The 23,456-nt window shown below is 34.4% G+C and overlaps 1 protein-coding gene across 1 annotated transcript in view; it reads left to right on the top strand.

Moving 5' to 3' along the window:
• MINDY2 (MINDY lysine 48 deubiquitinase 2) overlaps nt 1-7,579 on the top strand; it is an 83,750-nt gene extending 76,171 nt beyond the window's left edge. The window contains exon 9 of the mRNA XM_041743265.1: nt 1,083-7,579. Within this exon, the coding sequence (XP_041599199.1) occupies nt 1,083-1,208 (126 nt within the window). The 3' untranslated portion in view covers nt 1,209-7,579. The remainder of the gene's footprint in view (nt 1-1,082) is intronic.
• Nucleotides 7,580-23,456: the final 15,877 nt, after the last annotated feature.

Below are 23,456 nucleotides of genomic sequence, written 5' to 3'. Positions count from 1 at the left end.
GTGCAATTCAATGAAATGTATTTTTTAAATTGTTAATAGCTCCAAAGAATATAAACCAATGGGAACAAAGTCTTTTGTAATAATTAGAGGGCAGTATGAGGTACTGCTAGTAAGAATGTAGACTTCAGAGCCAGATAGACATGGATTGCATTTTCTGCTTCTGTCTTCCCGTTCCTGTCTCCCCATTATAGTTGCTGCACCTTGGACAAAGTCCTTTACCTCTCTTAGCCCCATTTTCCCTATCTTGAAAATAAAAGATAATGCTTAACTCTCAGATTTGTGGGTAAGAATAAATAATGTTAGTACTTAAACCCAATGTCTGACATGTACTAAGTATTCAACAAAGATTATTATTAGCACCTTTCCATTTTCCCTAGTTAAAAGTATTAAGCTCTAAAAATGTGGCTTTAAATGGGTTCCTTTTTATTGAATGAAAAAAATATTTCCCTTCTTTCATGTTTAACTGTACTATGCCAGAATGGTTCCTTTGACTCGGGTATATAATAAAGTAAGATGCGCTTTAAGGTCCAACAAAACATTATACATAGAGGTCTCCATTAAACTAAGTATTTCTAGTTCTAGTTCAAACATGGACTATTCCAAGCTTAAAAGTTAAAACCTACCATGGTAGTGGAAACCTAGCTTTTCACTAAAAACATGCTCTTATTTCACAGAATACACTTACTTCACACTTGAAGTTCTCAGGATTTTCTTTTTTCTCCTTTAAAATTTGTTTATTATAGTATTTAATGAGGACTTAGAGAACTTAATTTACCAAAAGTTGTCACCTTCTTTTACATATTCTAAACTTTAACATAAATATTTCTTGAATTTGAGGCTTCAGGGAATATAATCCTACATATTGTTTGAAATTTCATTTACTTAGAATAATGGATACATTAATTATATCTATCCAAAATGACAGAGGCAGTTACTCAGATACCATGTAACATAACAAGTCTGTGTACAAATAATTTTTTCATTAATGATTCCTTTCACTCTTGTGGTTTTTCCTTCTAGATAACTATGATTAAGCACCTTAGAAAGTTGAGGTAATTTCTTCCTGTTTATTTTTCTTAAAGCAAAGCCAGCCAGCACAAGCCTCTCCAAGTAGAAGACAACCTGGGAATAGTGAACGTAAACGAAAGGAACCTCGAGAAAAAGATAAAGAGAAAGAAAAGGACAAAAATAGCTGTGTCATTTTGTAACAAGTGTTGGATTCTGTTGGATGCATCTATATGTCTTGAGAAACAAAACCACAGGAGGAAAGGAAGAAAAACCGATAAATACCGTCTGTGCCTGATTTCCCAATGGATTTTGTTCATGTTTTTCAGGGGAAAGGTTGTTACTTAGTTACAATCAGACTTTTTCAAGTCACACAGTACACTCTTTATGAGCTGGAGTTTCATGTTACAAGTTGGAAATGCTGTGTGTTTTCATTCATGAAAAATACTTCACTTGTAGCCAAATAAGCAAATCACAGCAAATTTTGTGTCATAGTGACATTCATAACTCATATCAGTTAGTAAGCTATTTTATCTTCTGTTCTAACAATGAATGGAGGTAACTTATTTCGTCTGATTCCTTCCTGAAATCTAAATATTAGCACAATAGTTTCTGAAATTAATTTTTACAATGTTAAATTATGATCTAATCCAAGAGAAACCAGGGGTTTAATATAGGGATGTAAAAAAGAAAAAAAAAAAACACAAACAAAAGAACCATGACAAAAAATAACAGAAATAAATAACCCTTAATCCTATATTGGACTAGTTCAGCCCTTGAACAGCTTTACCTTTCTTTAGGAATGTACATTTTAGATATTATCTTGAGAACTGATAATGGAGCTTGGGTTTCATTTAGATAGAAAAAATAATTTGTATTTCTTTTCCAATAGCAAAAAATTGCATAACACTAATACTCATATTCTATCAAAATCAGATATTAATAACTTTGTAGTGTTGTGAAATTTTGAGGAATTTTGAAATATTTAATATAGGTAACTTGTACTACAGTTACTACTTATTGACAGTGTGAGAACTGAGTATAGGAAGGAAACCACAGTGGATGCTAGGCCTTGTAAATATGGGATGTAGAAAAGCAGATAGTTCAATGTCTACCTTTTTCTAGAATTACCTTGAACCTTAAAATTTAAATCATGTTTATTTGCTGGAAAATTAAGTATACTTACTAAAGCCAACAAAAAAAAAGCACATTTCTGAAAGGAATTTAGAAATAATTTCTGAGTCTAGTGAAAAAGCATTAATAAAAATCTGTTTGAAAATAGATAAGAATTGGGAGAAATTTATGTAAAAGCAATCAGATTTTTTTTTAACTTAGGGGAACCAACCAAATAGACCTATAACATCTTGTAGTGTTTATAGGATTCAGAAAGAATATTTATTGAACTTTATTATGAGGCAACACATATTTTCCTGTATTTCTACTATCCTTAATAGTCCTTTTTATATGCTTTATATTTAAAAGTTTGTTTTAGTCATTTTTGAAAAGACTATTGCTGCTGCAAGTAGTTATGTGATTTACATTCTAAGCCTCAGTAAATTTGTTTAAGAGCATCTTAATCTAACCTGAGCATCGACTTGGAGAATGTTCTTGTGGTCTAGGATGACAATAGACTACAAAAAAAAATGTGGTCTAGATTTCTTAAGCTATGTCCTTAACATTCTCCATGATCCAAGACCATTTATAGGATGAGTCTATATGTAAAAATAAAAAGTAAAGTCTTATTTATGGAAGGAATTATTCTAAGGAAAAAATCCAGGGTCAAGCTTTATGTCATGTCCTTCTGTATTGCATGTCTGGTTATGTTATACCATTTGTTTATCCCTTCAGATTTCCTATGCTAGCATGATAAATCATCATCAGAGAACCTGTTTGGGGTATAAAACTTTGGTACAAAATATTTGGTGAGTCTTTAATTTAATAATCAGATGTTCTACAGAATTCTCTGTTGGCTCAAGCAAGTTGACTTTAGTCCAGGTTTTCTCTTGATATCACTCTGTTGGTTGAAGGAGGAAACTCAAACCTCAGCATTTGTTTTTCCTAGAACAGATAGTAGGGACAATGCATTATATTATAATATGAAAAGGCAAAACAGTAAATCCTGAGAAATTTTAAAAAGCATATTTGAGGCATATTTTTCCATAATTATATACTTATCTATTTATTACCCTTGAAAAAAATATGTGTAAAAGTTATTCTGTTATTTGTTACTATCTTCTTAATTTGTTCCAAAGATAATACTGCCATTCTGCATTCCCTCTGGAAGAAAAATAAAACTCACTCAAAACCAGCAGTGCTGCTATCAGATAAGTAGATGTCAATGTATACTTATATAAAAATAACTAAAAAACATAATGTGTTGTTAATTCAACCTTTTTTCTATGTAATATTTCCAAGTCAGACTTTCTTACATTCCTGGAGTTCAGTTTGATATACCAAGAGTAATAATGATAAAATGTTTGATTACTGTGAGGAAAAAAATTAAATGTTCAGTCCTATTAAAACAAACTTCTTGGAGATACTGATTTCCCATCCTTGAAGATTAGAGAGTTATTGTGTCTTTATTTTCTTATATTTTGCTCAAGGCAACAAATTACATATTCAGACATTTCATTGGTGGTTTGGGTACATTGGAATTTGATAGTGGTATATTCAAGTCTTTCATTCACAGTGTTTTGTAGTACTTGAAAACTGTTACATGAACTGCTTGAGCAGAAGGTGGAACTTAAACATTTTTGTTGTTAATATTTATAGGCTAGATTAAGGACACATTTGCATCAACCAATCACTGTTAGAGCTAGCAAAAGCGACATGAATGTGAATGGATATGGTCGCTGTACTTTCTTGTACTTTATAAAGGCTATTTCGTAAGTTTAGTGACCAGTCTTCGTTAGCAATATGAAAATTGTCCTCATGTGTATCCCACTGAATTAACAATGCTGTGATTTACAATAGGTTATCAACATTTAAAAGTACTTGTGTGCCTGTTTGTATGCGTGTGTGTATCTGTTCTTCTGAAGCAAGGATCCACGACTTCTATTGTCAAAGCAATCTGGGAACTTTCCCTCAAATTTAAGAATTATCACTTAAAAAAATACACACACACACACACACACACACATACATACATACACTAAGCAGTCTGAAGCAGCTAAAATTGGCATTGGCTGCTTCCTGTAATATGCTGGTCCAGTGTGCTTAGGTGAAGTAACTTCTTCCATGTTTCAAGGTGTCAGCTTAGCAGTCGAATGAGGCATAGATTTAAGTTTAGGATTAAATTTTGGAATATATTTTTTTAGTGTCTCATATTTCTAGTATTTGACTACTTATCCCATATTATGTTTCAAATTCTTCCGCATACTTCTTGATCTTAGCTTAATTAAGCAAGTTAATAACAGTTTAGTTGACTGAACCCAACATTAGCCATTTTGTACTTGCACAAAACCTTAATACTTTGTTTTTACTGAATTATCAGCTCAGGTCACTAAGTGAGACCTTGAGAGGAAAGAGGACTAGGAGTCAGATAGATATTTAAGGAAGGAATTGTTGTAGTCCATATATTAATGGTAATGTCCTGCTGGAGAAATATTCAAGGCAAGAATTTCTAGAACTGTCCTCAAACTCATTTACTTAAAAAAAAAATCTTTTAAGCAAAAAAAGTAAATTGATTACATTTTACTTAATTTCCTATTAAATATACTAGTTATTTTAAAATATGGAAAATTTAGTTTGATAAAATAACATGGAAGTATTAAAGACAGTACATAGTTTGTATTTTAAGAAAATACAAATATGGAAATGTGGAAGTCTGAACTGTTTTAAGTCTAAAAATCTGGCTTTCATCTTTCCAGGGGCAAATTTTCTGTCCCTGTTTATTCTAAACATGTAAAAGATGTGCATTTTTTAGTGCTTTAAACTCCTGAATAAAGGGCATAGTAAAAACTCAGAGTATTACTTAAATAATCATAAACATTATAGTTTCTGTTCTTGAGTGTGCAGATCTTTTTCCCAATGACAATATTTCTTAAAGTCAGTTTTTTTTAATGCTGTTAAAATGTGTAGAATTATCTTGTCTTTGAGTATGGTATCATCTCTTCCCAAAATGTATTTTGTGGTAGCTTTTGTGTTTTGTGGACTGTAAGATCAAAATCAAGAGTATTTTGAGAGTATAAGAAGCATTAAAAGTCTATTTTTTTCCAATATCTTTCATATATCTAAATACTTAGATTCTCTCTTTGCCTTTTTTTCCATGGAACAAAGTACAGTGGTATCAGGTTACTAATTGCATATATGTAAACTGGTGCACGGATGGAATTCATTTAGGTCTGTCAAGTACTGTCATATTTAGGACTATTTGAATTATTTGTTTTTTAGTATAAATGTTATTTGGTAATGTGCAGATAAATTCCTTTTAGAAAGTGACAGAAAATCAGAATTCTTAGGTTCTCTGGGAATATAATGGGTTTTTGTTTTTTGGGTTTTTTTTTTTTTTTTTACTGATACCCAATACTTCTGTAGCTACTGAGAAAATCTTAAAAAGAACTGAGGTTACTTGCCTCAGGTAACACTTTAAAACAAACTAAAGTTTAAAATTGAAGGCATCTTGGCCAAAATAATTACAAAAGAGAAATAATGGAATCTGCGGGACAGATTGCAGGACCCAGGTCATTTTAACTTCTTTTGAAGATCTAAATTTTAATTCACACATCTGTTACTTAATGCCAGTGTCTCTGCTGTTAGAAATCAGAGTTTAATATATTGTGAATATGCTTATGTATTTTCACATAAACTAGTTTCTAATTTCACTTTTCTGATCTAAAAAAAAAAAACTCAAAAACTTGGGTCAAAGTCTTCAACAAGAACTGAACTATTTTCAAGTTCAGTTTTATCCTGTTGTCCTGAAATTTAGACTTCTCTGCATATAATAGGTATTTTTAAGAACATGGTACTATCCCAGATAAGGAATTGAAACATCCTGGCAGAAATACAAATCCTAAACTATAAATCACAGTAGATTTAAAAGACAAAAAGTTCTAGTATTATTCTATAATGGCTCTATTTTATCTGATACTAATTTTAAGAATTTTTTTCAAATCACTTGATTTGTCATTAACTTAAAAAACTTTATATGCCTCCTCTATGCAGTATTCTGCTTTGAGTGGCAGAGATGCCTCTTAGATTAGAGGATGCACAAAGCAAAATTCTTCTGAAGGTGATGCTGGCTTCTTTGGGTCTGGCAGTCACAGCTGCCATGAGTCCTGCCATAGGAAGTTAGGAAAGTGAAATGCCCATTTAAATTCCCAAATCAGTGACCTGTCCAAATGGACATTATCACTAAAATACCTTGTAGAGTGGTTCTAACAGAATATGTTTAAAGACTAAGACTGGCATTTAATCTTTGAAGATCTGTCTGGTGTGTCTCAATATTGTCAGTTTTTATTCCTTTTTACATCTTAGTTCTATGATCATTTTTTTCTGAAGTACATAGGCTATCATAGCTATACAGATTTTTAAAGATGAGGATTTGAGAAACTTCCAGTTGTTTTTGTTAAAAAGCAACTTTCCTCAATAAAATGACAAACATTGTTTTCACAGATCCACATATCACAAAAGTAGGACAAAACGATAGCAGACTGGTATATGACTGCTACATAAGGGTCAGTATAAGGGATAATCTTCACTTGTGCTTCTTTAGAGGTACTTGAAAGTCATCTCCTAAAGTTAGTGCATGTGAGTCTTTTTCCTTGAATTGTGCAGGATAATTGGATGGGGCACATATTTTTGGGGAATAGCAAGTGAAATGGTATCATGACTGCAGAGGCAAGTGATCTTGAAATGTAGTAAGAAGAAACAAATTTTCTTCCTCCATTTTCATGTGCGAATATTCAGGAAGTTACTATGACATATCATAGATCTCTTGTGTTAGGCCAAGATTGGCCAATTGAAATAGAGTTCTCAAAGAGTTTAAATATATAGTATATGAGCACTTGTTCTTTCCTCCTCTTCTTTGCTATCTTAACACCCTTTCTATATCTGAAATAATTCATTCATCCACTTTGCTTTGTGACCAGCTTTAACTGCAGTTTTAGGCTAATAGCAACCATAGAGACTGATACAAAACAGCCTTGAAATACATTTTTCAAATGACACCTAAAAGCACCTACCCAACTTAGAACTGAACTGAATTTCTATGAAAAAAAGTTATTGGTTTTAAATGCTAATTATGTTAAAACTATTTAATTCTAAAAACTAGGTCTTAAACAAGTTTCCAAAGTTTCATTTTTGGAAGATATTCCTAAAAAAAAAAAAAAAAAAAAAAAAAAAAAAGGGCATACTGAATAGATGGGAAAGTATAAAATAATTCTAACAGAATTATTCAGTATTATTCAACATTTAATTTCATGTTTGTTATTGTACCACAAAGATAGTGTCATTCTTGGATTAAAATGTTGGACTTTTTGTTAATGTACTTAAAACTGTAACCAGTGATAATACCCTTAGTATTTTTTATTATAGATTATATTTTATTTCAATAAACTTTGATATTTAGACCAAACAGTCTTTCTGCTATGTATATTCATCTCATGAAGGTACTTTTTACAAAGTGGGGCAATGAAGAGATGGGGAACTGCCATTGATTCACATTTACCTAGGGTTAACTCTTAGAATACTTGGGCCAACTCTTGATAAAGACAGAGTTTTATCCCTGAAGGCAATGAACCAAAAAACAATTAACTCTAAACTGTACAATACTTAACTACCTGATCCCAATGGTAGATTATTTCTGATACTTTTATCCTCTTGGAGAACTAAGCTAGAAAGAGCTGAGAAGGGATCGCTTTATCCTTATACCAAGCCAACCCTAATGTAAAGTTTTTGTCCAACAATTTAATGTCCAAACCGGCTAATGTCTAACATTTCTGTGAAAGTTTCTTAGACACCACAGCCCTCTAAGCAGAATTAATCATTGCACATAGTGTTTTGTTGACTTCCCCTTGTTACAGCATTTTTTTTTTTAATTTTTTATTTATTTATGATAGTCACAGAGAGAGAGAGAGAGGCAGAGACACAGGCGGAGGGAGAAGCAGGCTCCATGCACCAGGAGCCCGATGTGGGATTCGATCCCGGGTCTCCAGGATCACGCCCTGGGCCAAAGGCAGGCGCCAAACCGCTGCGCCACCCAGGGATCCCTGTTACAGCATTTAAGATAAATTGTGAGCCTTCTAAGAATAGGAGTCCAACCTTATTCATCTTGTATTCTTGGCACATTATATGATCATTGGCACTTTAATGAACTTGAATATCTATTTAGAGGAATTTTAAAGATAGCCGTATGAAATAGTCATTGCTTGCCTGCCCTTTAAGTAAAATAGGTAGATGGGGTTGAGTTGATTTTCTCCTGTAGCATAAAAGTTATGTAGATAGAGGAAATTAAAATTCCTAATCTTTTATCCCTGCCTCTGATTTTCCTTGGGCATCATCTTACATCCTCCCAGAGTTGATGGAAGAATAATTTAGAGAACAGCAGCTTCAACAAAACTAGAGTAAGCAGCATTGTCCTTTCCTGTTTCATACCTTCTCTCGTAGGATCCCTTTCCTCACTCTATATTACCCTATGAAATAGGCACCTATTGATTTGTTGGAGCTGAGATTTGAAGCCAAGCAGTCAGACTCCAGAGGCGTGCTCCCAAATAGATCTGGAAGGGGACATACAGGGTCTAAGCCAGGTCTGTGTGCAAATTCTGACCCTGGACTTTTGAAGTCACATTTGTTTCAAACCTGCAGAAATCTGTAAAATCAGGCCTATTGGCCTTTTTTGTACTTTTTAGTTTTAGAGCAAGTTAATACAACATAGCCTGTTTGCTTATCTCTAAAATGTAATAATTTATACCTTGTTGAAAAGATAATGCATATATAGTGAGAGGCACATAACAATAAATTTTAACAGATCATTATTAATAGGAGAAACTTTTTTATTTATTTATTTTTTACCAAGCCAAGAACTTTAAGAAAAGGCTCCTTAAGCCTCATAAAACATTTCTATTCTCTCCAAATATAATGCTGATCCTTCCATAAGGGCAATCAACCTGGTCTCAGAATGACCCAGAGTGAAAAAATGTGCAACAAGCAAACTTAATACATAGAATAATATAATAATGAATTCCATATAAAACTGGAAACTGGCATGTTCTCCTTGAAGACTAGCTAGGTTATTTGCTTATCAAGAATAAAATACACCAGGAGACCTAGGCACCTCGACTTTTCATAAGAAGGACCATATTTAGACTAAGCTGTAGCATTACATTTTAAAAATAAGCATAAGTCAGGAGCAGAGGACAAAGAACCAGACCAAAGTCAGCACCTTCAACAAAGTTCAGGGTCGTGTAGGGGAAGAAAAAAAATTTTTTTCCTTCTGCCCTTGTAAGTTCTTGACTCGGGCCCCATATAAGATTAATAAGTAAAAGAAAAGAAAAGAAACATTTATTAACATGTATCCCTCATGTACACTTGGGAGATAGGGAATGATGCATTAATTCTCAGAGGTGGCTTAGAATTCAGGCTTAAATACCATTTCAGATAAAGACAAAGAAGAGTGTGGGGTAGTAACCAGAAAAAAACAAAAGCAAGGTTTGGTTTTTTAAAATTTATTCATGAGAGACACAGAGAGAGAGGCAGAGAGAGAAACAGGCCCCACACAGGGAGCCTGATGTAGGACTCGATCCTGGGATTCCGGGATCACGCCCTGGGCCGAAGGCAGGCGCCAAACTGCTGAGCCACCCAGGCGTCCTCCAATTTAAAAATTTTAATGCGCATAACGAACCTTACTTTTGGGACGCCTGGGTGGCTCAGTGGTTGAGCATCTGCCTTCGGCCCAGGGTGTGATGCCACAGTCCCAGGATCGAGTCCCACATCGGGCTTCCTGCATGGGGCCTGCTTCTCCCTCTGCCTATGTCTCTGCCTCTCTCTGTGTCTCTCATGAATAAACAAAATCTTAAAAAAAAAATCTTTTAAATTGGTGTCTTCTCCATCGACAAGATTCTTTTGTGACTTAGTCATTTTCTTTCAAATGAAGATTTCCTTTGTAAATTTAAATTTCCATTACAAAAGGTAAACTTCTGTTTTCAGAACTCCTATGTCTATTTCTCAAAAAATACACAAAGAGGCATATTTTGGGGTGGCATTTTGTTATCCTTCAGGCAACTCAGGCAAAGGCTGACACATCACCTTTAAAGGAGTCTTCATTCTTTTTAAAGTAAGCTCTAGGCCCAATGTAAAGCTTGAACCCAGGACCCCAAGATCAAGAGTCTCATGCTCTGTTGACCGACCAGCAAGGTGCCCCAAGAGGACTTTTCTTTGGATTGCCAACCTTACTAAATAAGTCACTATAAAGATAAGGTAAATTAAATAACTAGTAGCCCCTGAATCCTGGCATTCCACTGAATATCCTAGTCCTTGGAACACGTTGCTCACTGGTTACTATGAATGACTGTAACAACACTCCACATTTATAACAATACTCCAGGCTATTACTATGTATCAGATGTTGCACTGTTTATCTTCTTATTCTTCATCCTCAACAGTTTTAGGAGACTGATACTGTCACAGTTAAACTTGAAAGATTACACAACTTGAAAAGGTCACTGCTACTGGCAATGCTGAAACTTAAAACCAAACCTGTCCAACTCCAAAGCCCCTTCTCTTACTTCAAAATTATGGAAGTGTTCACACACTTGCATGCCATTCCTGACTCTAATGTGGAGAGGAGTCATCTGTCCTCCTAGACTTGAGTATTTGTTCAAGATGTAGGCTACCCTTGACAGAATTAGAATCTCGGCACAGGGAGGCTACAGGAAATCCTTTAAAGTCACATTTTGGGGCTAAGCATTTGAAATCTTGCCTCATCAGTGTTTTGGTTTTATTCCGTTGGGGTGGAACTGGAGTACTACTGGATTGTCCATTAAAAGGTCAAAGGTTATGGTCTGAAATTTTCTGAAGCTTCTTTCTGTGTTTCTGATTTACCAAAAGAATATGTTCCAGTCCAATTGAAAAGCTTTCCAGAGATGGTTTATTCTGCTGATAGGATTTGGAGTCCAAATTAAAATATACCTTGTTTGTAATCACTGCCTCTTAGATTTATTCCCCTTTATAAAATTTCATTCAACAAAATGCAGTAAGTTTTTGCATACCTATCATATTCTAATGACCTCCTTCCTTTTTTAAGCCACTTCTTTTACTTCTGAAATTTTTCATACACATTTCGGGTATCCAATCAACAATTTAAATCTGGGATCAATAAGATTTCTCTTCTAGAGGTGTCATGGTTTTATTCTCACAGATCTGTGATCCTTTCAAGTTAATCTTTTTTTTTTTTTACTACATAAATTTGATGTGTAACATTGTGTAAGTTTACAGTGTGCAGCATTTTGATACTTTATATATTAGGATTGCCCTTGTAATGCTATTTATCACAGTACATAATTATAGTATAGCATTGTCCATAGCCATTATACTGTGTATGAGATCTGTAAGGCTTATTTACTACTTGCTACAAGTTTATACCCTTCAAGATTATTATTCTTACCCCATCCTCTGAGAACCATCATTTTACTTTGTTTTTTTACAGATTTAACATTTTTAGATAAAACATATAAGTGATATCATACAGAACTTGTCATCCTCTGACTTATTTCACTTAGCATAATGTGCTCAAGGTCCATCCATGTTGTCACAAATAGAAGGATACTTTCTTTTTTCATGGCTGATTAATATCTTGTTGTGTTATGCACCACATCTTTTTTATCCATTCATCTGTTGATGGGCATTTGAATTGTTTCCATATCTTGGCTGTTGTGTATAACAGTGTGATAAACAAGAGAGTGCATATATATTGTCAAAATCCTCTTTTACTTTCCTTTGGATATATATCCAGAAGTGAAATTGCTGGATTGTAGGTCTATTTTTAAGTTTTTAAGGAAACTTCATATTGTTGGACCAATTGACATTCCCACCAATAATGTATAAGGCTTCTCTTTTCACCACATCCTTGCCAACACCTGCTGTCTCTGGTCTTAATGATAGCCATTCTTTTTTTAAACTTTTTTTTTTTTTTAAGATTTATTCATTTAAGAGAGAGAAGGAGAGGGAGAGAGAGAATCCCAAGCAGACTGTGCACTGAGCCTGACATGGGGCTCGATCCCATGACCTTGAGATCACCACCTAAGCCAAAACTAAGAGTCAGATGCTTAACCGACAGCCCCATGTTAGCCATTCTAACATGTGTGAGGTGGTATCTTCTCATGGTTTTGATTTGCAGTTCTCTGATGATTAGTGATGTTGGCCATCTTTACATGTGTCTGTTGGCCATTTTGATGTTTTTTGAAGAAATGTCTACATAGTTCTTCTGTCCATTTTTTTAATCAGTTTTTATTGTTGTTATTGAGTTGACTCAGTTCTTTGTATATTTAGATGGTAACCCCTTATCCGATATATGGTTTGCAAAAATCTCTTCCATTCTGTAGGTTGTCTTTTCACTACATTGTTTCTTTGGTTATACAGGAGCTTTGAGTTTGATGTAGTCTCATTTCTTGATTTCTGTTATTTGTTTGCATTTGGCATCACTCCCCATTCCCAAATTACTGCCAATACCAATGTTGATGATATTCTTTCCCTACATTTTCTGCTAGGAGTTTTATAGTATCAGGACTTTAATTCTTTCATTCAAGTTAATTTTTGTGAATGGTGTGAGAATATGGGTCTATTTTCATTGTTCTGCAAGTGTTTACCCAGTTTTCCCCACACCATTTGTTGAAGAGACAGACTATTCCTTCCCCTTTGGGTATTCTTGGCTCCCTTGGTGAATATTATATATGCCATGACTTAATTCTGGGCCCTTTATTCTGTTCCATTGGTCAATGTGTCTATTTTTGTGCCAATACCATACTGTTTTTTATTACTATGGCTTTGTACTGTAGTTTTAAATTTTGAAGTATAATACCTGTGGCTTTGTTCTTTTTTCCCCAGAATTTGTCTATTGGGGACCTTTTGTGATTCCATATAAAATTTTAGGATTGTTTCTTCTATTTTTGTGAAGAATGCCTTTGGAACCTTGGCAGAGAATGTTTTCAATCTGTAGGTAGCTTTGGGTATGGACACTTTAACATTATTAATTTTTCTGAACGCTGAACACAAAATGTCTTTCCATCTGTTTGTATCTTCTTCGGTTTCTCTCAGAAAGGTTATTATTATATAGATCTTTCACTTCCTTGGTTGAAATTATTCCCAAGTATTTCATGGATTGTGGTGCTACTATGAATGGGCTGTTTCTCTTTATTTCACTTACAGATCCTACATCATTATGTAAAGGAATGAAATTGATCCCTGTATGTTGATTCTATATACTGCCACTTTACTGATATTGTAGCTTACTTCCAACAGATTTTTGACTGATTCTCTGGGATTTTTCTATAAGAAGGATAATATCAGCACAATAATAACAATTTTACTTATTCCTCTTTGATTTGGATGCCTTTTCTTGGTCTTACATACTTGCTCTAACTAGACTTCTAGTACTATACTGAATAGAAGTAGTGAAAGTGGACATCCTTGCATTGTTCCTGACCTTAGGGGAAATGCTTTCATTTTTTTTTCTCCATTAAGTATGTCCGCTGTGGGTCTGTGCAGTAGGTGGTCTTTTTTATATTGAGGTATGTTCCTTCCATGCCCAGACTGTTAAGGGTTTTCATCATGAAGCGATATTGTTATTTTGTCAAATGCTTTTTGTGTACCTACTGAGATGATCCTGTGGCTTCAATCTTTCGTTTTATTGCTGTGATGTGTTACTTTTACTGATTTCTGTGTGTTGAACCATCCTTGCATCCCAGGGATAAATTCCATTTGGTCATGATGTATAATCCTTTTAATGTGTTCTTGACTTCAGTTTGCTAATATTGTTGAGTTTTTGCATCTATATTCGTCAAGGATATTGATCTGTAGTTTTTTTTTTATGGTATCCTTATCTGCTTTTGGTATCAATGTAACGCAGGCTTGTACAACAAGCTTGGAAGTGTTCCCTCCTCCTCCCTAATATTTTGAAAGAGTCTGAAGAGGATTGGTATTAATTCTTTAAATGTTTGGTAGAAGTCTCAAGTGAAGCCATCTCATCCTCAAGTTTTCTATGCTGAAAGGCTTTTGCTTACTGATTAAATCTCTTTCTATTTCTTCCTGATTCTGTCTTGATAAGTTGTTTCTGGAAATGTATCCATTTCTTCTAGGTTATATAATTCATTGGCATATCATTATTCACAAGAGTCTCTAATGACTCTACTATTTCTGTAGTATCAGTCATAATGTCTCCTGCTTCATTTTTAATTTTATTTGAGTCAATAGCTAAAGGTTTGTCAGTTTTCTTTATCTTTTGGAAGAACAAGCTCTTAGATTTGTTGATCCTTCTATTGTTTTTCTGATCTTTATTATTTCCTTCCTTCTCCTAACTTTGGTTTTAATTTTTCTTTTTTCTAGTTCATTGAGGTGTAAAGTTAGGTCATTTATTTCAGGTCTTTCTAATCTTTCTAATTATATCTATATCTATATCTATATATAATTTTTTTTAAGTAGGCTCCATGCTTGAACTCACAACTCTTAAAGAGTTGCATACTCTTCTGAGCCAGCTAGGCACCCCTCCAATTTCTTAATATATACATTTGTTGCCATAAACTTTTCTCTCAGAACTGCTTTTGCTGCATCCCACAATACTTGAAACTTTTTATTTTCTTTTTGTTTCAAGGTAATTTTTAATTTGCTTTTTGATTCTTCTTTGATCCAATGGTTGTGTAGGAGACTGTTGCTTAGTTTCCACATATTTGTATGTTTTCTCCGTTTCCTCTTGTTGATTTCTAGTTGCATACCACTGCGGTCAGAAAAGATATTTTGTATGATTTTGATCTTAAATTATCTAAGATTTGTTTGGTGGCCTATGTATATGATCTATCCTGTAGAATATTCTGGGTATGTTTGAGAATAATGTGTATTCTACTGCTGTTGGATGGAATGTTCTGTATGTGTCTATTAAGTCCATTTGTTCTAAAGTGTGGTTCAATTGTGATGTTGCCTTGTTGATTTTCTGTCTGAATGACCTATCTTATTGCTGATACTGAGGCAGTTTAAGTCCTCTACACTTATTTTATTGTCTCTCCCTTAAGATCTGTTGTTAATTGCTTAATATATTTTCGTGCTTGGAGCATATATATGCATATATATTTATATGACTTATATATTCTTTCTGTATTGACCCCTTTATCATTATATAAGCAAGAGACCTTTGTCTTATTACCCATTATGGCTTGAAATATATTTTGTTGGGGCACCTGGGTGGCTCAGTCAGCTAAGTGTCTGCCTTTGGCTCAAGTCATGATCCCAGGGTCCTGGGACTGAGCCCCACGTTGGGCTCCCTGCTCAATGGAGAGTCTGTTTCTCCCTCCCCCTCTGCCACTCTCCCACTTGTGTTCTCTCTACCAGATGAATAAATAAAATCTTTAAGAAAAAATATATTTTGTCTAAGTATAGCTATGCTTGCCTTCTTTTTGTTTTTGTTTGCTTGGAATATCATCTTTCATCCTTTCACTTTGAGCCTATGTGTGTCTTTTAAGCCAAAATGAGTCTCCTGTTAGGCAGCATACAGTTGTATCTTTTTTTTTTTTAATACATTCAGCCACTTTGTACTTTTTTCATGGTATTTTATGGAAAGCACTTCTGCTGCTGCATTTCAAGTAGCAAATACCTAATAAGGTATGGCTGCTTTTACTTTAATTGGAGTTTAATTGGAGTTTAGTAGTTAGGAGCCTTCCTTTTGTTTTCCAGAAAGTGATGCTATAGTGCAAAAAAAAATTTTTTTTTTATAGTGCAAAATTTTTAAATTTCTTTCACCAGAGCTGACTCACACTTAAGGTTGGGAGTGCAGCATTTAAGAAAAAAAAAAAATTAAAAAGGCAAAGAACTGTGGTGCATTGGGCATAGCTGTGTACTTAGTACTTGAGGCTTTGGTTGTGCCCACAACCCAAGAGGGGAATTCTCAAGTTGGAGGGCAGGAGCTCCAAGAGGTCCGTGGCTGGTCATCTTGCCTCCTGGAGCAGACACAGCAGCTGTCTTTGCCTACTACTCTTTCGTTGCTCTGCTCCCAGTCACCACAAACAACAACTGGTGCCTCCAGCTGCAGCACTTGTGGCCAACAGACCCCACTTATCACATTCACTCCCCAGTTCCTTGGCCATCAGGTTCATGCTGGCTCCCTGGCAGACCCAGCTGTCTCTGCCATCACCGCCTCTACAGCCAACACTTCTGTTTCTCTGCAACCTCCTCCACAGTCCAATCCACCCACTTTCAGGTGTGTGTCTGGATTTCACAGGTGTCCTGGGATGCTGTGCAAAGGCACTTAATTTTTATTGAATTTTTAAAAAGTTGTAACTCTGGTATAGTTAACATAGTGTTATATTAGTTTCAGGTGCACGATGTAGTAATTCTGAATTATTCAATGCTCATCGTGCTGCGTGTACTCTTAATCCATGTCATTTATTTCACCCATCCTCCCACCTACCTGCCCTCTGGCAACCATCAGTTTGTTCTCTATAGTTAAGAGACTGTTTCTTGGTTGTTTCCTTTTTCTTTGTTTTGTTTCTTAAACTCCACATGTGAAATCATATGGCATTTGTTATCCTGACTGGCTTATTTCACTTAGCATTATACTCTCTAACTCCATGTTATTGCAAAGAGCAAGAGTTCATTCTCTTTTATGGCTCAATAATATTCCATTGCATGTCTGTATACACACATATGTATGTATGTATATTCTAAGGTTGAAGGAAAGGGAAAGATATATATATATATATATATATATATATATATATATATCTATCACATCTTCTTTATCCATTCATCTATTGGTGGACATTTGGGTTGCTTCAGTAATTTGGCTATTGCAAATAATGCCGCAATAAACAAAGAGTGCATATATCTTTTTGAATTAGTATTTTTGTATTCTTTGGGTAAATACTCAGTAGTGGAATTACTGATCATTTGGCAATTCTGTTTTTAATTTTTTGAGGAACCTCCATACTGTATTCCACAGTGGCTATGCCAGTCTACATTCTTGCCAACAATTCAAAAGCATTCCTTTTTCTCCACATCCTCACCGACACTTGGCATTTCTTGTGGTTTTGAATTTAGCCATTCTGAGAGGTGTAAGGTGATATATCATTGTGGCTTTGATTTGCACTTCCCTGATGATGAGTGATGCTAAGTACCTTTTCACGTGTCTGTTGGTCATCTGTATGTCTTTGGAGAAATGTCTGTTTGTGTCTTCTGCCCATTTTTAATTTGGTTTTTTGAATGTTGAGTTTTATAATTAAATATTTCGGATACTAACCCTTTATCAGATGTGTCTTTTTCACCTATCTCTTCCCATTCAGTAGATTGTCTTTTAGTTTCATTGATTATTTTCTTTGTTGTGCAGGAGCTTTTAATTTTTATGTAGTCCCAAAAGTTTATTTTTGCTTTTGCTTCCCCTGCCTCAGGAGACATCTCTAGAAAGATGTTGTTACAGCCGATGTCAGAGAAATTACTTCCTGTGCTCTCTTCTAGGATTTTTATGGTTAAGATTCTTCATTCATTTTGAGGTGATTTTTATGTATGGTGTAAGAAAGTGATCCACTTTTCCCAACACCATTTGCTGAAGAGACTCTTTTTCCTATTGCATATTCTGGTCTCCTTGGTCAAGGACTAATTGACCATATAATCATGAGCTTCCTTCTGGGCTCTCTATTCCATTGATCTAGGTGTCTGTTTTTGTGCCAGTACCATACTGTTTTTACTACAGCTTTGTAGTTTATCTTGCAATCTGGGATTGTGATACCTCCAGCTTTGTTCTTCTTTGTCAAGATTACTTTGGCTATTCAGGGTCTTTTGTGATTCCATACAAATTTTAGGATTATTTGTTCTCATTCTGTGAAAACTGCTGTTGGTATTGTAGGGATTGCAGTAAATCTTTCAATTGCTTCGGATAGTATGGATATTTTAATAACATTTGTTCTTTCCATCCATGAGCAAGTAATTATCTTTCTGTTTATGTCATCTTCAATTTCTTATTGAATTTATACTTGTCAGAGTACAGGTCTTTCACCTCCTTGATTAAGTTTATTCCTAGGTATTTTATTACTTTTGGTGCGATTGTAATGGGATTATTTTCTTAATTTCTCTGCTTATTAGTTTATAGAAGTTTAATGGACTTCTGTATGTTGATTTTGTATCTGTGACTTTACTGAATTCATTTATCAGTTATTATTCATGTTGGTGGAGTCTTCCAGGTTTTCTATATATAGTATCATGCTACCTGCAAATAGTGAAAGTTTTACTTCTTCTTTGCTAATTTGGATGCCTTTTATTTCTTTTTGTTGTCTGGTTACTGTTGGCTAGGAGTTCTAGTACCATGCTGAATAAAAGTGGTGAGAGTGGGCATCCCTCTCTTGTTCTTGACTATAGAGGAAAAGCTCTGTTTTTCCACCACTGAGCATGATGTTAGCTGTGGTTTTTACATATGGCCTTTATTATGTTGAGGTAATTTCATTCCAAGCCTATTTTGCTGAGAGTTTTCATCATGAATCGTTATTGTACTGTGTCTAATGCTTTCTGTGCATCTATTGAAATGATCACATGGTTTTTATCTTCTCTTGTTGATGTATCACACTGATTGAGCATATTGAGCCATCCTTGCATCTCAGGAATAAATCCCACTTGATCATGGTGAATGACATTTTAAATTGTATTGCTGGATTTAGTTTCTAGTATTTTGAGGATTTTTGCATCCACTTTCATCAGAGATACTGGTCTATAGTTCTTTTTGTAGTGTCTTTATTTGATTTTGGTATCAGAGTAGTGCTGGCCTCATTGAATGAGTTTGGAAGCTTTTCTTCTTTTTTCTATTCCTTGGAATAGTTTGAGAATAGGTATTAACTCTTCTTTAAATGTTTGGTAGAGTTCACCTATGGAGAAGCCATCTGGTCTCCTGGACTTTTGTTTGTTAGGAACTTTTTTTTTATTACAGCTCCAATTTCAACACTGTTCAAATTTTCTATTTCTTCCTGATTCAGTATTGGAAGGAGGGTTGTATGTTTCCAGGTGTATGTTTCATTTCTTCTAGGTTGTCCAGAATGGTGGCATATAATTCTTTATATTTTGTCATTCTACTTCTTTGGTGGTGTTATTTCTCACTTCATTTCTGATTTTGTGTCTTTTTATGAGTCTGGCTAACAGTTTATCAATTTGTTGATCTTTTCAAAGAACTAGCTCCTGTTTTCATTGATCTGGTTTTTTTTTTTTTTTTTTAGTTTCTATTTCACTTATTTCTGCTCTAATTTTTATTATTTCCTTTCTTCTGCTGGTTTTGAGTTTTGTTTGTCCTTTTTTCTAGCTTCTTTAGATGTGAGGCTGGTTGAGATTTTATTTCCTTTTGAGGTAGGCCTATATTCCTGCAACTTCCCTCTTTGGTTGCATCTCAAAGATTTTGGACTGTTGTGTTTTCATTTTCATTTGTCTCTGTGTATTTTTTTAATCTCCTCTTTACTTGCTTGGTTGACTTATTCACTGTTCATAGCATGTTATTTAACCTCCATGTGTTTCTGTTCTTTCCAGACTTTTTCTTGTGGTTGATTTCTGCTTCCATAGTGTTGTGGTTAGAGAAGATGCATGGTATGACTTCCATCTCTTTTAATTTGTTGAGACTTGTTTTTTAATCTAGTATATGGTTTATTCTGGAGAATGTTCCATATGCCCGTCAACAAAATATGTATTCTGCTGTCTTATGATGGAATGTTCTAGCGGTATCTGTTAGATTAATCTGTTTCAATGTATCACTCAAAGCCACTGTTTCCTTGTTGATTTTGTTTGAATGATCTATCCATTGATGAGAGGTATAAACATCCCCTACTATTATTGTATTGCTATTGATTAGTTCCTTTATGTTTGTTATTAGCTGCTTTATGTATTTGGGTGCTTCCCTATTGGGTGCATAAATATTTACAAGTGTCATATCTTCTTATTGGATTGTTCCCTTTATGATTATATAGTGCCCATCTGGTTACAGTCTTTGTTCTATTTTTTTTTTTCAGTCTTTGTTTTAAAGTCTATTTTGTCCAATATGTTGCCACCTTCACTTTCTTTTCACATCCATCTACATGATGAATACTTTTCTATTCCTCCACATCTAATCTGCAGGTGTTTTTAGTTCTGAAAGGAGTCTTTTGTATGAGTGTATGGATGAAATTTGCTTTCTTACCATTTTATCACCCTATGTCTTTGGAGTTTTTAATCCATTTACATTTAAAGTTAATTATTATAGGTATGTGCTTATTATCATTTTGTTATTTTGTGGTGGTTTTTATAGTTCTCGGTTTCTCCTCTTGCTCTTTCATAGTTTGCTAGCTTTCTTTAGTGATATTTTTGGATTCCTTTCTCTATGTTTTGCAGATCCCTGTTTTTTGATTTGTGGTTACCATTTGATTTATATATGACATCTTATGCACATAGCAGTCTGTATTAAGTTGATGGTCACTTAAGTTTGAAGCCATTTTTTACTCCTCTTCCCTCCCACTTCACGTCCTTTTATTTCGTGAATTCTTATACTAATTTTTATAGATATACTTAATTTTACTGCTTTAGTGCTTCCTTCTTTTCTTCTACTTATGGTCTTTCCTTTCCACTCAAAGAGTTCCCTTTAATATTCCCAATAAGACTGGTTTATTGGTGATGAAGTTCTTTGATTTGTCTGAGAAACTCTAGATCTCCTTCCATTCTGAATGATGTATGGCCTTGCTGGATAGGGTATTCTTGGTTGCAAGAATATTTCTCTCGGCATTTTGAATATATCATGCCACTCCCTTCTCATCAGAGGCACTCCCCCCACCCCCAATTATGCATGTCTGATTAGTTGTAAGTCAAGGGGAGAGAAAAAGGATTCACACTGCCTTATGATGCTTGTGTCCTTCAAGTTAATTTTTTCTATATGGTGTGAGGTGAAAATTCAGATTCATATTTTGTTTATGGCTGTTCCATCAATTCAATCCTGTTTGTTGAAAAGATTATCATTTTCCCATTTAATTATTTTGGTACTTTTGTCAAAAATCATTAACCATAAGTGTTCAGGTTTTTATTTTCTGGATACTATTGATCTATTATTCCATCTTTATGTCAGTACCATAACATCTGGATTCTTATTGAAAAAAATGTCTTGCTGAATAAAAAGTCTTGCTGAATAAAATGTCTTAAAATCAGGTAGCAAGAGTAATTTGAATTTTTTCTGCAACTTAAAGGTTGTTTTGACTATCATAGGTCCCATATAATTGCATTTTTATATAATTTTAAAATATAATTGCATTCCTATATAATTTAAAAATGAACCTGTCCATTTCTATAAGAAAAGCCTTATGGAATTTTTATTGGGACTGCTTTGAATCTATAGATCAGTGTGAGAAGAAATGATATCTTAGTATTTAATTTCTTAATCTACAAGCATGATTGCCAATACACTTCATCAATATTCAAAACTTCTAAGTAGATGAAAAGGCAAGCTAAAGACTAAAAAGAAAATAGTTCCAAAATATATATTAACAAAGGACATGTATTAACATATCAAGAAATCTTACAACTCAATGAGGAAAAAAATTTTAAATTTGTAAAAGTGTGGATACTTTACCAAGAAAATATACAGATAGTAAATAAATACACAAAAAAGATGCACAACATCTTTAGTCACAGGAAAATGCAAATTAAAACCATAATGAAATAACACTACAAACCCACTAGAATGACTAAAATTAAAAAGATTGATAATATCAAATGTTGGTAAAGATGTGAAACAACTAGAATTGGAACTCTCTTACACTGCTAACATGAATAACTGCATAACAGTCTGGCAATTTTTTAAAAAGTCGAACATACACCTACCATACAACTCTTATTTACCCCAGAGATTTGAAAGTATATGTGCACACCAAGATTTCTACACAAATATTCAGAGTAACTTCATTTGAAAGAGCTTAAAACTAAAAGTAACCCAAATAAATGTTCATTATTAGGTAAACACATAAACTGTAGTTCATCTGCAGCACTAGTCATCAATATAAAGGAATGAACTATCGATACATGCAACAACATGGATGAATCTCAAAGCATGGTAAGTAAAAGAAGTGAGATAAAACTGAATCTATATTTATGATTCCACTCATATAAAATTCTAGAAAATACAAACTAATCTACTGGACTTAAAGTAGATCAGTAGTTGCACAGGGATGGAATGAGAATGGATGATAAGGGGCAAAAGGAACCTTGGGAATGATAAATGTTTTTTATTTTGATTATTGTGGCAGATATGTGGATATATACTCGTATATGTCAATATTTACCAAATGTTAACAAAAATATATTTACCAAATGTTTACATGCAATTTATTGTATCGCTATTTATCAATAAAAGATAAAATAACAAAGGTCGCATCTGCTCTATCGTAAATCACTAGAAAACCGGGCAAAATACATAAAAGAACTGTTTCAAACAATGGACAATACACAAAGCAAGACTGTTATCCCTGAGAGAAGAGAAACAAAAGAAATGAGCCCTATGACTGCTCCATCTTTCTGTCTGGATGCATTTTCCTAACAGTGGTACAGGGAGGGGAACTCAACCAGAGCCCAGAATGCTGAGTATGAAAGGACAGAGATGGGAGTTCATGGGAGACTGACTGGTTGTTGGGCACAGGACAGAGATCTAGAGAGAAGGGAACTATGCAGAAAAGGAACTCCATAGAAGTATCCTTCAGTCTTTGTTTTAGGCCAAACATGCATGAAATGACTCATGCGGCTGAGCAAAAAAGATGTATCAGTTTTAAACTGAACAATTCCTCTCTCTCTCTGTATGACTATCATAAATAAATAATGAAAAAATAAATAAACTGAACAATTCCCAGAGTTGTGCAGGGCAAGAAACTCAAGTTTCAACCAATTGAAGCCTTGAGTCCTGGGTGGTCAACTAGGGCATTCATTGTCAACCACAAAGAGGCTACCCAACAGTACTATGACTGAAGTCTCTCTTTAAAAAAAAAAAAAAAAAAAAAAATTATTTATTCATGAGAGACACACAGAGAGAGGCAGAGACACAGGCAGAGGGAGAAGCAGGCTCCATGCAGGTAGCCCGATGTGGGACTCGATACCAGGTCTCCAGGATCACGCCCTGAGCCGAAGGCAGACGCCCAACCACTGAGCCACCCAGATGTCCCTACTGAAACACCTCTTGAATGAAATCTATTCTAGCTCCACCATAACAACCTATAAACAAGGCTCAAGTTTGTCACACTGATCAACAGATAACTTATATGCCTTTCACTTGTTGAAGG

The sequence above is a fragment of the Vulpes lagopus genome, chromosome 2 (assembly GCF_018345385.1).
Source record: "Vulpes lagopus strain Blue_001 chromosome 2, ASM1834538v1, whole genome shotgun sequence".
Classification (NCBI taxonomy): Eukaryota; Metazoa; Chordata; class Mammalia; order Carnivora; family Canidae; genus Vulpes; species Vulpes lagopus.
This window is presented reverse-complemented; position numbering and strand designations above follow the sequence as displayed.